The sequence below is a fragment of the Eufriesea mexicana genome, unplaced genomic scaffold, assembly GCF_001483705.2.
Source record: "Eufriesea mexicana isolate 0111107269 unplaced genomic scaffold, ASM148370v2 scaffold10, whole genome shotgun sequence".
Taxonomy (NCBI): domain Eukaryota; kingdom Metazoa; phylum Arthropoda; class Insecta; order Hymenoptera; family Apidae; genus Eufriesea; species Eufriesea mexicana.
Genome location: NW_016908175.1, coordinates 536,514 through 552,423, shown reverse-complemented (window position 1 = coordinate 552,423; position 15,910 = coordinate 536,514). Strand labels below are relative to the sequence as shown.

Below are 15,910 nucleotides of genomic sequence, written 5' to 3'. Positions count from 1 at the left end.
CTATGGTTATTAATAATTTCAGAGACGAGTAACGTCTACTGAAAGCTTTTCTCGTTCCAGTGTAAGCAATTCAAATCTCTTTGAAGATCATAATCACTTAGGTTGCTCAGAGGAATCAACTTCTAGCTAGAATCCTTTTAGAGATTGCAGGGTACTGGATGCTGTATAAATGGCAGTTTTGAGAAGGTATTTTAATACGTTGTGAAAGATACGAAAGGGAAGTTTACGCAAAGTTATATTCGCGAGGCATTGATACCCAGGTTGCTTTAATCAAATTCATCAGGACTCAGCGAAACGAGAATAAGTCGGGAAGCGAAGTTTATCAGGAGCCTGGCTCTTTAGGAGAGTGACTATCACGTTGCTCATTTTATTAAAAGACAGCTCGAATGGGAGAACGAATAAAATATCAGATATAAATGAAACAGTTGGTGAACGTTAAATAATTTTACAGGATTTTTATCGAACGTCCGCTGTTGTATGGAATACGGGATCTCTAATTAGAGGCTATATGCTTGAGGTCTGCTGGTTTCGAATTTTATCTCCCGACGCAGGCCTAACTTGATGGTAGACGTTCGTACTTGCGTTGAAGCTAGAACTATCCGATAAATTCGAATTACTTGTTTCACGTCTTATTTTTATTATTATCCAGAAGACGAAGTTATCTTTGAGAAAATTAATTTTTACTTTTATTCGGGACAGGGTAATCCACGGTAAGTGCTGTTTGATATAACTATTAGAAGGTAGAAGAAATATGTTTTATCTTCGATTTTTCAAACATTATTTTAAGGATCCTTTTTAAATTAGGTATTAATCAAATGCTTGGACAGCAAAATTAAGAAAATTTCTTTAAATATAATTAATACTGTCATGGAACACTTTCTATATATGTGTTTACTTGTCTTAGTTATAGTAGTATAATTATTATTATTTTATTACACTTTGAGAAAATGTTGTTCGTTACAAGATGATAATTCTAGTGTTGACGAATGATTTGAGGTTCAATTTAATCAGAAAATTGCTTTCCTGCATTTACTGCGATATTTTTACGTGTGCATAGTACATTCTCTGTGTTCCATATTTTACAGGTAGAAAACGGGTAGTCATCTCGACGCGAGATATCGAAGACGAACGTATAGCGATCATTAGGTCATTCGGTATCTCGGTAGAAAAATAGCTTTCGATAAGCAGCGTTGATTTATTCGCGGCCACCCTGTATAGCGGCAGATGGTGGATTAATATAAATCTAGGGGAAAAGTTTCATGATCTGACATGGCCATTGTGTACGCCGCGTCATTTGCGTTCTCTTGCAAAGTTACGTCACGACGTGAAAAATTCGTTTCATCTACGTAGCTTGAAGGATTTATGACAGGAGTTGATTTGTTTATCGTCGTGTGAATTTGTGCTGGGTTATTGCTGGCCTGGATAACGCGTCTTAAAGGAGATGAGACTTGACAAAATTGTGGTGGACATAGATGTCGAAAATTCGAAACGTACTTGGTTCTTGGCTGGCCTTAAGGCGAATTAGCATCGATTCGAAAAATAGTATCGCGAAAAAGTAGTAATAGTGGAAAATGAAATATTCAGATACGAAATTTTATGTAAAAGCGTGGAATAAATTTGAAAAGAAATGTGGAATTTGAAATAGTATTTTGTAACTTTGCGATATTGGATGTCGAGGGATGTCATTTAAAAAATTTGGAACTTTGGAGTACTGGATACCGAGGGATATAATCGTGAAAATTTGGAATTTTAAAGTAATGGATATCGAGGGATATTATCGTGAAAATTTGGAATTTTGAAATAACGAATATCCTGGGCTGTAATTTTGAAAACTTAAAATTTTGATGTAATGGATATCGAGGGATATAATTTTGGAATACTGGATATCGAGAAATATAATCGTGAAAATTTAGAATTTTGGAGTAATGGATTTTCAGGGCTGTAATTTTGAAAATTTAGTATTTTGGTGTAATCGATAGCGGAGGATACAATTTTGGAGTACTTGATTTCAAGAGATACAATTTTGGAACTTTCAGTGTTGGCTAGCTCTATACCACTTAATAAAAAGTCACGTTAGCGATGAAATATACAATATTTTTCTTTATACGTCCATTACACGTTTTCCCTCACCCAAATTTTATAAATTTGTAATCCCAAAGCAGAGTGTAATATCTCGAATTCTCACCGCTTGAGACTTCCTTAAATTTCACGTGGTTTCGAGATTTCGATGTTCCGAAAAATTCATTGCCAACATAAACGAAGCAACCTTCCTGTTTATGTCTTTCTAAAGGATGTGCGTGGCTGGTTCACGGTCCTCGTTAATCCTGCTTATACGACTCTTTCAGCCTGGTTTTACAATGGTCGGTAACTGTTTGGAATAGAACGATCTTCTTTTTGCTGCTGTCACCATTCGTAAACGACATGAAATCACGGTTAAAAGTATCCCGGCGTTGGCGCGCAGTTTGAAAATAAATCTGACAGAATTACCGGTTCTGTCCGTTCCGCGATAGGGATCGGTGTTCGCTATTTCCAGCGACGTATCTATCTGGTATTTTTACGTGGCTCGTGTGACGTTCGTTGACCGTGGTAATGCTCACTGACTACATTCGATATTACGGGCAATTATCAATCCGATACGTGCGATTTTTCTGTTTCGCTTTTCTGCGTTCCGGTTTCACCGAGTCATTAAATATTCTCATTCAGTGGACGAGATATCATTTGGTTCGTTCAATTAAATAGGTCCGTTCCACTTTTAGACGGTACACATTTCGAGTAACGTGAATAATTCAATTATGTTACGTTTGTGGATAAAAGTGGACATAAATACCTTCTACTATTTTTTAATAGTTAACACATTAGTATATTTAGGTAAAAATATTTAAATAATGAAAACAACTCGCAATAAACTATTTTAAACAAAAAATTGATTGACACTTTCTAGAAAATTCTCTCTCTCGCTCTTATTAACCGTTATATACCCATGTTTCCTCTTTGACGATACTCATATAATTGTTTTATTCTGGCACATTCTTCTAAACATTTTTTCAAACATCATACACTATATGACAATTTACTATAAATGAAAAAATCCTTGTTTCTTATGAACTCTTTTTATTTATTTTTACCAAATGTTGTTTATTACACTGTGTGTATATTAATATGAAAAAGTAATTTAATTTTTTTGTTTGCTTTTTGTAAATAAAAAACAAAACTGCTCATATTATATTTTTATCATCGCAAATGAGTTTTGCTTATTTAACCTCATTTGCATTCACACATATAAAACCAACACTCACAACGTTTAATTGAAAAGAAAGTGTTAGATAAATAATAGGTAAAGATTATTGAGATGGATAATGTAATAAATCTAATTTTTTCTTTTTTTTTTATATGTATACGAGAATCATCTTAATATTGAATATACTGTTGACCAATCCCATATTATATTATGAAAATTTTTTATTTGGTTTCGAGATCAAGAAATTGCAATTCCCTTAATTACTTTTAAAATATTCATTATCATAAAATTAATTATACCGATCTTCTTTCTTCTCTTCTTTTTAATATCATCTTAAGATTGAATATGCTGTTAACCAATCCTGTATTATGAAAATGTTTTATTTGGTTTCGAGATCAAGAATTTGCAATATTCTTAATTACTTTTAAAATTTTTACTATCATAAAATTAATTATACCGATCTTCTTTCTTCTTTTTAATATGAAGTTTAGTTATCGAATAACACAAAGGATAAGCTATTAGCGAACCTCATATTTTCTCCTTGAGGTTTTCGCATAATGCATAGGTTTTACGTTGGATTATCGAGAAGAATTTTCCGGATAGAATTTCCTTCTCAAATATCTTCGCGAATGCAGAAAGGAAGCAGTGAAAACATGGGAGATATGTACGTTATTCTAAATAAGAGGATAAAAATTCGCAGGAAAAATACATTTCGCACGAGGAGATTGAGCTTGCGCGAAGATTCGTAATTAAAATGATTCCAGTGGGGTAAAATGTAGGTCACGAATGATTAAATTAATAGCTTTTTTTTTGTCAGTGCCTTCGGATGACTCGCCGAATCTGCAGACCTTCCGTTTCCGTGAACTGCAGGCCGTTTAACGTCAGCCATTTTTTGCATTGCTCGTTAATTATCGATGGTGCACGTGTTGCAAAAACCGCGCCGCTTCTCCTGCTGCTCTGATTTCATAAATCATCGGTGTCGTCTGAAAGTCAACGTCAATTTATTTGTGCCTGGCGAGGACGAATTAATTGATATGGTGGAGTGTAAATTGACGACGGAGTGGCCTCACTCGTGTTTTTACCGTTCTCAATTAACACTTTGCACAAGATCTGGGTCCTTGGTATTAGCTGTGATACTTGCGCGAGTAAAATTTTTAGGCTGAAATAAAAGTTTCAAATTAAAAAGTTAATATTGATAGACGAAATAAAAATCCGGGACAAAAATGATCGAAAAATTGTGTAAACATTGAACTGCACGGGGAAACACAAGTATAAATAAAAAACAGTAGGCTAGAGGCAAATGTGGGACGCTGAGAGATACGTGAGAATGTGATTAATGATACAAAAATGGTAGAAAAATTAAATTGTACTACGAAATGGAAGATAAATAAGATAATAGGGTAAGAAAAATGTCGGACAGTGAGAAAAGGACGGAAATACAAGATCGACAAAGTTATTCCTGCGTTCATTGGTCGAAAGAAGAGAAAAATCACGTTGGATTAAATACGGATTATCTTCCTAAGGGATTTCAGAATATTACGATTCTCGTGCCACTTAATCTGGTAAAAGAGACGAAGAAACTTTCGTTAAGACGTCTTTATTAACTACGTATCTCCCCGTGACACTGTCTCCTGCATTTAATTAACCTCCCGTTTTTTTTTCTCTTTTTTTTTTTGTTCAGGTTGAATCGGTGGATTTGGCGTTAAAGATCTTGGATAAGTCGCAAATCAGGGGTAAAACGTTGTCTGTACAGAGGGCAAAGTTTCAAATGAAGGGAGACTCGTACGATCCAGCCTTGAAACCGAAACGGAAAAAAAAGGATAAGGAGCGACAGAAAAAAATGCAAGAAAAGTAAGTCGCACACTGTAGCTATATTATTTTTCACAATTTCTTTCTCATTCCATCGGCTCGTAATCGTGAATTGGGACCAAGGTAAGGTTACAATCGAATCGTTTCATTTTTCCGAATTTCAATTCTTTTATTTCCTTTTTTATCGAGCGATGTTGAATTAGTATGCAAGAGCCAGATAAAAATGGAGCTTATTAATCGTAGCTTTTTTCAATCAAATTATAACCATCGTAGTCTCTATATTATTCTCCCATCGTGTTTCACTTAACGCTCATTTATCAGTTAGTCTGTTTGGGTCGCTTTTTACAAATTGCATTTTTATTTATTTAGAAATTAACGCAAGTGTCGACGAAATTGCTATATTAATTTACTTGCCTTAATAATATATAGTAAAAGGTCGTTGTTTGGATTTGTTTTGGATAGCATTGTGCTATAATAAAAAAATTGCTACGCGTGGGTCTTTAGGTCCCTTTAATTATTCGTGTGCTATCATAAAATCATAAAATTGTGAAATGTACTGAATTAATTAGTTACGAGAGAAGAATATTAATTATTTTCATCTCGTCTCTTGGAATAAGGTTGAAAAAAAGGAATAACGCGTGGTTTTTGAATGAATTAGACAAACAATATATTATAAATGTTTCTCAATATAAATTGTACATATACAAACAAATGAATGGATTGGATTGCTTTGGTTTCACACTTGAATATTTGGATTAATTTTTGTATGCCGAATAATTGACCTTATGCAGGATATACGACCATTTTCCTTTAGAGGCACGATTCAGATTATCGATTAGAGAACCACACATGAGATAACGGGGACATCTATCGTTTATGGTTCCTGTTTAATTTATTCTATTACTGTTCTACATCGTCACTCTAATTTTTTATTATTTTTATCTCACGAGTCTAATTTCATTGTTGTCTGTCACATCTTCGTTTTCGCAAGAACGGAGAATGACGTGCGTAAATTCAGTGATTTCGCGATTACAAGCCTCGATTACATCGGATTTCTTCGCCATCAGGGTCCGTGAAGAATTCATAACCAGGACGAATTCTATCGCCGAGCAACCCCGTGAAATCATGTCTCGGAGCATTTCCAGCGTTTCCTTCCATTCACGTCCGTTCATTCATCTTTCCGTGTTGGCAGCCGTTTGAGAATCCCGTATCATACGTTACCGCTCAATCTCCGAGGAATCAAGATACGCTTCATCTTTACGCTCGATTTACGCTAGCCCCTGGTTACCCACGATCGGTGCAAGGCAAATATTATCCTTCGCTCTTCAAGGATTGATTTACGCTGTCGAAAGCCGGTATTCCCGCGATCAAACATCGTTTAAGCTATCTTCTTTTATGGCATACGTGTTCCTTATTCTTTTACACCGAATAGATGAATATTTGGGGATTTTTTAAATTTCAATATATATCGTGGTATAAAAATGCACGAAATAAGTCGAAATAAGTATTGGCATGGTAGAAGAGTGGTATCGATGAACTCAAGTTCTAAAATTAATATTAAAAAGAATATATAGTTGTTGGAAATATAATTGTAGCGACCAACGTCTTCACCCTCGCCAATAGATGGATTCTTACTTGAAGGAGATTCGAAGGCTTCCTCGCAAGTGCTCGGTGAATACTCGAGCTCCCTTAAATAGAAGTTCTTATGCCACCTAAGTATCGGCGGGGAGTCTAAGGCAGGGCGTGTTAGTAAGCCTTACTGACGCATTTCTTCCTTTTCCTGTCGTCCTTCTACCTGCTACTCTATCATAGCACCACGATAATCAAGGGGATACCAAAAGGCCAGCACCATAGGTACACCAAGACCATCAGTAGGAACCACAGAAGTTCTTACCGAGCGCTCCACTTGAACCCATAGAGCAGACAATTGTACAAAATAATCCTCACTCTTGGAAAAGAAATATTTGAAGTGATATCTTCACTACCAATCAAATATCCATCTCCTACATAATTATTAGAAAATTAGAAAATTTATCGGAAAATTGAAAGTACAAGAATGACATAGACCTGAATTTCAGAATGGGTTGGGTGTTTAAATTAGCGTAATAATTATTCAAAGGGGATAATTGACTGTTTCAAGGATGCTAATTTATTGTGAATTAGGAGAAGAATAATATCGACAAATTGTACAATTAATTTTGATTTTAAATTAATTTAATCATTACTACGAAAGTTTTAATGCGTGAAAGTGTTAATTAAAAGCTGAGATAGCACGGTTTCATTGCGGATTCGGAATTTAGGTTGATTTGGAGACTCGAGTGGTTTGCGTCTAATTATACGGATTCAAGGTCGTTGGGATTAAGATTCAAGAGAGCAGAGACATTTATGTAGAGTTTCACGAGTGCGGAATTATTTGTGTCGTGTGTGGTGAGTCTGGAGGTCGTTGGTATTCACGAATTCGGTGTCCTCGATGTCGGGTCCCAGGAGTTCCATAATCAATGGTGTCTACGAATTTGTAGTTGTCGATACTTGATCCCGTGAGTTCCGTAGTTAGCGGTTCTCGCCAATTTCAAGTGGTTAATCCACGAATTCTACGAATTTTAGCTCATTAGAATTTTGTTATATTATCACGAATATTTAGAATATAAAATTAATGTTTTCAAATTGGAACTTATACTTTTGTTTATCGAATTATATTGAATAATTATAAATGACAAAAATTACGTCATCTTTCCTTACTTTTTTCTTTCTTAGAAATATTATCTGATACGTTCAGTAATATTTGATCAGGATTTTAATTGATTTTATTAGAGAGGTATCGAAAATATGTCGGGAAATATTATACGTGTTGCAGCCATGTCTATTTAAAAGATTAAAAGATAGAATCCAAGTAATTAAGGATTCCGTTCCAAGCTTTGACAATTCTCGAACGCCAAGCCCAAAATAACGACCCTAAATACCTCTAAAACATTCTAACTGTTATTGTGCCAACAGGTTTTTAGCGCAAACTGTAATTTGAATATGCTCTAATTCTCAAAAATTTAAATGGAAAAATTAAAAACTCGATTAAATAATATATTTTCTGAACGAATTTTAAAATAAAAAGTAATATCAAATCGTCACTGAAAATGTGTCTCAAAATACCATTGTATACATATATTAAGATCATTATTGAGAAACAGAATTGAAAAATAGAATTCAAATAAATAATGATTCGCCATTCCAAACTTCATCGATTTTCAAATATCCCAGATAGCCCAAATAGCCCACTATCAAGTCCAAAATAACTTTCCTAAATACCCAAAAACATTCCGACTTATCGCCACCCAACGTTAATATATTTCCCTTCCAATATACCTCTCAACGCTCCCAAAAAAGAAACCAAAATTCTCCCTATTCCAACTTCTCAAAATTCCTTCGATCTAGCTCTATGCAACTCGACCTAAATACAAAAATAGGAACGATAACGTGAATCAAAATCTTTTGGCTTCCGTGATCCTTTCGTTGAAATTTTTTGAATTCTTTGGGGCTCCCGATACAAAATCGGAAATCTTTCGATTTCTCGATACTTTTCGTTACAATAGGGAATCGAAATTATTTTAGCTTCTCCGGTAGTTTTGTCGTAAAATCGCATGGAAATATTTCCGCTTTTACGGTGATTTCGTGGCAAAATTGCATGGAAATCTTTCGACTTTTGCGGTAGTTTTGTGGCAAAATCGTATGGAAATCTTTTGGCTTCTCGTTACGAAATCGACGAAGTCCACGAAGCGGCCATGGCGAAAGCCGGTCGCGCGCCGCAAACCGGATGCCACTGGTGCTGGCGGAGCGAGCCGCTCGAGATGCGGCCAGACTGCTTGGCGTTGGCGGATTCCGGTAAAAGCAGCTGCGCGACTCGATTACTCACGCCTGGACGTTACGACGAGCGTTGCAACGCGTGTCCCGCACCGCTGCACTTTCTTACACGCGCGTCCACTTTCCTCTACACCGCGAGCAAAAAGACGCGGATCTCTTCCCGTCTTGCGGCCCAGACATGTGCGATGCTGACTCGCGATGCATCGCAGCTTGCTTTTCTTCGTTCCTTCCCGACGATCGATAGCGATCTCTGGAGAGTACGCAAGGGAAATGGTTGTACTCGTGCACTTTTTATGACGTCCTCGAAATTTGGGTGGAATGTGCGGCGTATGTATACTCCTTTTTTCTTCTCCATCTTTAGGGAATTAATTTTATGTAGCATCATTTTTTCTTTTTTTTAAGCAATTGATTCTTCCGCGTAGAGTAATTCCGTTTTTCCTCTTTTAGGGAATTTGTTATTTTTTTTTATTTTTTAAGGAATTCGTTCTTCCACGTAAAGTAATTCTCCTTTTTTCTTGAAGCAATTTGTTATTTTATGGGGAATTATTATTTTTTTTTTTTTTTCTTTCGAGAAATTGAGTCTTCCGCGTAGAGTAATTCCGTTTTTCCTTTTTTAGGAAATTTGTTACTTTATGTGGAGTTATTTTTTTTACAGGAATTTATTCTTCCACGTAGAGTAATTCTCCTTTTTCTTGAGGTAATTTGTTATTTTATTGAGAGCAATTTTGTTTTTTATTTTTTAAGGAATTCGTTCTTCCACGTAGAGTAATTATTGTTTTCTTGTTTAAGGAATTTGTTTTATGCGCAATAATATTTTTTCTTTTAAGGAATTTCTTGAAAGTGGAAGTGGATGAAAATGAAAGTGGAATATTTCTTTACGTGCTGAATGTGAAATTTTCTGGGCAATTTAGACGGTGACGTATGATGTCTAACAATCAAAGAATTGTTATTTTTGGGATTTTATTAGTGACGTTTGATATCGTTTTTCGTGTTTAAATTATTAGATTGGGAAAGTTTCAGATTTTCTACAATCAAATCCTTTGTGAGCGTGTGTACGTGATGTTTAGGCGTGTTGGATTTGTAGGGTTTGTTCTGTTTATGTTCCCAGACTGGAACAAGTTTCGACATTTTGTAATTAAAATGTACGTCATGGTTTTGTATTCTAATGCTTCGTTACTTTTCCTCAGTGTTGATGATCTCAGTGTTTCTCCTATTTACATTTCTAAATTAGCAAAATTTCATACTTTGTACATTTAAATGCTTCATTCGCCTTATACTGTACATGTATGAACCTTTTCTAATTTAAAATTTATTTAATAATTAAATTTAATACGTTACCTGCTTTCATGAAATTCTAATGTCTAAATATTTCAGTAAAATGCAGAATCCATATATACATTCTTACGTGGAAGATCTTATTTCTACTTCTTCTTCGATCTTTGTATACGATACATTGTATCGTATTAACAGGACGTGCAAACGAAACAAACAAAATAAATCTTCGATTTATCGCGAAATGTAATTTTGATTTTCGAGATTTATCGCGAAAAGAAGAGAAACAGTTTCGAAGCCTGCGTTCCGAAGATATAAGGGTATTTTGATTTTTATCCTCGATATAGCATACACGTTTCGTGTTTGCCTTGCCGGAGATGTTTTGAAATTTTTACGAACCCCTTGTAAATTTGTCAGTGTTCGTTCTGGCGGGAAAACAAAAAAGAAAAAATAAAGGGGAAAACGGAAAATAAAAAATAAAAAAAAAGAACGGGAACGGTTTTGTATCCATGACGATGTTTAATAAAGATCGGGCGGTTTTTTCACAGAATCGAATTCGCATTTGATAGCTGTACAAAAAGATACATACGTTCCTAGCTTCCATACGAGTGCTCTGCTTTTCTAATATCGCGTTTCTGTTACGAATATATATCGCAAGAACGATACGCGTGCGTTTAATTAAACGCGTGGATGAAATTTTCTGTATCTACCCGTCGATCCAATTTTTTTCTGCTAGCAAATTTTCCTTCCGTTGGTCGAGTTTCAATTACGGTTTGAAAGATGAGCCGAGTTTTTCGCCATATTTCCCGGAACGTTGCCAAAAAATCGCGCATTCTCGCGAAGGTGGAAACAATTGAAAATTATTTTTAAATCCGGTCACATTTTCCTAGAATTACCGCGGAGTTCCGCATCTCCATAAAGAGGAGAACAGGATAAACGTGGAGAACTGGAACAAGGGAATAACGTCGAGATACAAAATAAATAACGAGCATCGAGCTTCCATTAAGATGATTCACCAATTTACGGTGGAAAAAGCTTCGACTGTTATCGAGCCACGACTCTGACAATTTATTTCATTCTAAATCCATCGAATCGCACATCCACGTTACATTTCCTGTTTCGACAAGTACTCCATTAACGTATCTGTGGAACACGCAGAGAAACGCCGGGATTGTTCCCTTTATCTCTGCTCCATATTTTCTCCTGCTCGATACTCCGCTGCTTTCTTCGTTACCGGTTTCTCTCTCTTCGCTTTTCATAGGCGATTACCTTTGAACCCTTTACAGCGTTCCGGAAGTCGCGCAAGAAGAATATTCAATCGTAAGCATCCGAATTCGCTCGATGACGAAAGTTAGGAGTTTTTTAAAAGCACTCTTTCTTTGCGAGGTATTTTATTCGATAGAGCTACCAAAAGTGCTAATAAATGGTAAAATATTACAGGATACCGAAAACTGGTTTTATTGTATTCAGCGTACAGAAATTAAATATTTATATACAGGGTGGGTCACCACATAATACCATGTAGATATCCGTCATTGTTATTACGCATAGCGAAAAATTGTTGTCGTTTAATGGTGTTAATTTTAATTATCAGGGAAAGTTATTATAAATATAAAATGTTATGACTATACCAAGTGCTTTGACACTCAAATTTAAGATTTTTCAAAAAGTGGAGTTAATCGATTTGTATAGCGAATGGCTGATATGTAAACCTAATATACGTAACTAACAACACACAAAATAAGGTATACCTTCACCCACCCCTCTCTTCAAACTCTACCTATGTAAAACTCCGAAATTACACGTCGATTTAGCAATTCGAGGAAAATCCTTAAGAAAAAAATATCGTCAGTAATAATAAAAATAAAAATATTATCATCGCTATAATTTCTCATCGCGATATGCTCGATACCCTATATGATAAATAAAAATATTACGTTTGATATATTCGCCGTCCGTCGATAATAGGTTGGTTAATTATGGCTAAAATCTTCGCTGCAGGGAACTAGAAAAATCCGCGAATTCACACGCACGTGGATTTCGACCACGCTATGGAACCTTCTCACCTCTTCCAATTAATTCCTTTCACGTCTTAAGTTCGCCCGGTTCCCCTTTCCAGCCGAAACAACCTCGGGTTCATCGGTTCGAGGGCAAGACGTGTCGGGTTTGAAATCCCCGGGTGCACCTGGAACAGGGTCCTTATCCGTACGCGGCGTCCGTAATCATCAGTTAGTCGACGCTTGGCGTCTTCATCGGTGCGCACGGGCATCCGCCTAAGAACGAGCGCAGCGAGTTCGATGGCCTGAACTTCGCGAAAACCAGTTATTTGCGAACGAACAGGGCCCTCCGCGACTCTTCTTAGCCGGAAGTCTTCGGCTCTAACGATCTTTTCGCGTCCACGAATCGCTCGATTATCTCGTTTTCCTCTTTCATCCGATTTTTCCCCGTTGCACAACGAGCCCGATGCGCCCAAATGCAGCGAAAAACATTTTTCAGCAGGTATCATATATGTATATCTTATTTTTCTATTTTATAAATTTCAAATATATATTTAGGTTGATTTTGAGTTTCCCCTTATCAATTTTATCAATAAATTGGTTTTTAAGATGAAAATGTGAAAATTTTGCAAACAATCTTGCAGACACTTTTAATTTTCTTAAATTTACTTTAATCTTTGAGATTTTATACATAATGGTATTTTAATGAATGATCATAAAGTATTAAAAATTGGCTGATTTTTCAAAAAATGTTCTAAATGGATTTTTGTGTAGAGACTAATTATTTAATATAAATAAAATAAATGCGATACGTATAGAACGGAATAATAAAGAATGAATAATAACTTATTCTTAATAAATAATGAATTATTCATATGAGAAACTTTGCTCAATTTATGTGTATACTAGGTAAATTTCATTGTATAATTAACCGTTCAATTACAATGGACCTACCATTTATAAGAGCAGTTAATACTTTCAGACGATTTGAAACTCGATTTCTTCAAAGTCGTATAGTGATATTAAAAATCCTCGAGTATTAAAAAAGATTTTGCTATATGACGCTCCATACTCCTGTTTACCTATTGGTAAACAAATTTTTTTTGAAACCAAACTTTTCTATAATGATTTCTAGTCGATTTTCCGCGCACCGGCTCCCCATACTCCGTTCATCCGCTCGACGATCCGTCCCGTCCACTCCATAACGATTCCTGCGTTTCTATGTGGCTTTGTGGGATCGTTCCTGCTGTGGAGGATTTTCCGAATTGCCGGTATCGCACTAGTATGCATGATGGAAATAGGTAAAGTGCCACGATCTCTTTCAGCCTGTGGAATTTTACTTGCACTGCGTTTCTGCTCACGCTGGGCAGGAATAATTCGGTCGGGATGAATGAGGGATCGAGATGCCGGTGTCGTAACGTTGATTTAATTCGTTCATTAGTGGGTAGCCAGATTCGAGGAAGAGTCTATTTAGGAGAGGAGAGGTTGAATTTGACAGTTAATTTTAAGAAGTAATTTTTTATATTATTTTCGATTTTTCATTTATTTCATTTTTATTTTTGGTAAATCAAATTTGTAATTTATCACACTTTTTAATTCTGATTAGAGTGGTTTTCAAATTTCATTAGAGTTGTTCTTTGGGAAATTGGAAGGGCTGGATGGGTGATCGAGCTGCTGATATAGTAACATCGATTTAATTCGTTTAGTGATTGCTGTTGGAACTCGTGGAGAAGTTAATTTCAAAAAGTAATTGATTTTCGACTTATTTAATTTCTTAACTGGAAATGTATAATATATGACATTGTTCAAATTTCAATTCAATTAGGACGAAATTTCATTAAAAATTCTTCTCTCCTCTGGTAAATTATGTAATTATAAGTAGCGAAACTTTGATAAATCAGGAAGAATTAACCCAGTATAATCGCCCATAAAGCTAATTGCAATATTCTCGAGAGAATTCGATTTTCACATTTGTAGAATATTAGTTACAAAAATTGATGTTTGATAAGTCCTGCAAGAGAAAGGACAATCCTTGAAAAATTGCACAAGCAAAAGCTTTTCTTAATTAAGAAACGTTAAAAAATGTTATTAATTCGTCGACTCTTAGGAATGTTTTTCACGTGAAATACACGACGAATCTTCCATGGTTCCAGGAATCGCAATAATTTACAGGCTTCCATAAACGAATGGAATTCTAAATGTGTCACAGATATGATTCAGATGACAAAGTAGCTGAAATTTCACGGTATCATTCGCAAATTAGCCAGATAACGTATTTTTGATAACGACTTACCTCATTGCAAATATTTATTCTACGCAATGTACGCGATAAAACACGCTTCGCAAGTTGCAATTAATTTCTTTACCTTTTCGAAATTAACTCCTTATCGCGACACTATCTTCCGCGTGCAAAGAAAACAAGGAACACGCTATTATCCGCCTTTTTTCCCCAAAAGTTCGCCAGCGTTACGCAATTTTTATATATAGAACACGAGTAAAGCATCGTGCAGAAATTTTTCACGTAAGAGTAACCCGTTATGTGAAACTATATTAAGATTGCTTAACGCACTCGCTGTATCATCGATGACCAGGACACTATTTCTGGTTTACGTCACCCGGGTCATCGACGTGAACCATTCTTCGACACAAATGGACAGGAACGAAGTTTTCCTCAAATTCTTCTCACGAACTCGTTCTCCTCGAATATCCTTTCCTCGAATATCGTTTCTACTGATCGATTACCATTTTCCGAATTTTACCGTGAATTTTGTTGCTTCCGTTGAGCATTGTCAGGCTTCTCGTGTTTGTATTTTTAAATCGAGAAAATTTCTTGAATTCAATTTTTCGTTGGAATGTGATTATGTCGAGGATTTAAAAAATTCATTGAAAATTCAGGATTTATTCAGACTCCTTGGAATTAAATTCGAATATATGTAGAGATACTTTTAATTGACAAATATAAGGAATAAAAGATGTTGTTTCATTCCAATATATATTTATTACGGGCTAAATGAGACTTAAGAATAAAGTATAAACTAAGAGACTAGAACGATAACTGATTTATGATTACGCAATTAACACTCACACGTCAATTCTTCTTCAAACTCCGTAAAGGACTGTTGATACCGTGGTCGTCCTGATCATCGTCGTTTCGTCCTTGTTCAAAAGTTGTTGGCACGCAGGGAATGGATCATATAAAGATCAATAAATTGAAGCTGGAGTTGAAGAAACGAAAGCTACAAATTTTGGGGTTCACAAGGAGGGTGCAAGTCCTTCGGGTAATTGATTTAGTTGAAACTTTGCAGGTTTGTAAATTTAGTCATCTAGTTCAAGAAAATGCATTATAAGGGCAACTACTCGATAGTTTTTGAGATATTTATGATTAGACTTTTATTATTACTTTAGTTACAGATTTATTTCAAATATTTACCGAACCCCATACCCTGTACCCCGTTCCTGACTCCTGAGAGAGTGCCAAGAGGGTACGCGACGTGGTTTGCCCAAACTCCCAACTCCCATCAAATGTTTATATAAACTCGTTTATACAAATTCGTTCTAGGAACTTATATTTCTTTATTTGTATCTTATATCCTATATTGATTTTTGTCTAGCTAAACTTATCTTTTCAACGACTGGTTTCAGAATTGGTAATGGTAGTTGAGCGAGTAGATTTTTCTTTTCTTTTATCGTGCGTTAGAAATTGTAGACTAGATTGGATATCAGTAGAAATGACATGCCTTCG

At 35.5% G+C, this 15,910-nt stretch overlaps 1 protein-coding gene across 1 annotated transcript in view; it reads left to right on the top strand.

The window, feature by feature from the left end:
• The window catches only part of barc (RRM1_TatSF1_like and RRM2_TatSF1_like domain-containing protein barc), a 127,002-nt gene that overhangs the window by 88,087 nt on the left and 23,005 nt on the right, over positions 1-15,910 (top strand). Inside the window, exon 4 of the mRNA XM_017907360.1 lies at positions 4,920-5,089. Within this exon, the coding sequence (XP_017762849.1) occupies positions 4,920-5,089 (170 nt within the window). The remainder of the gene's footprint in view (positions 1-4,919; positions 5,090-15,910) is intronic.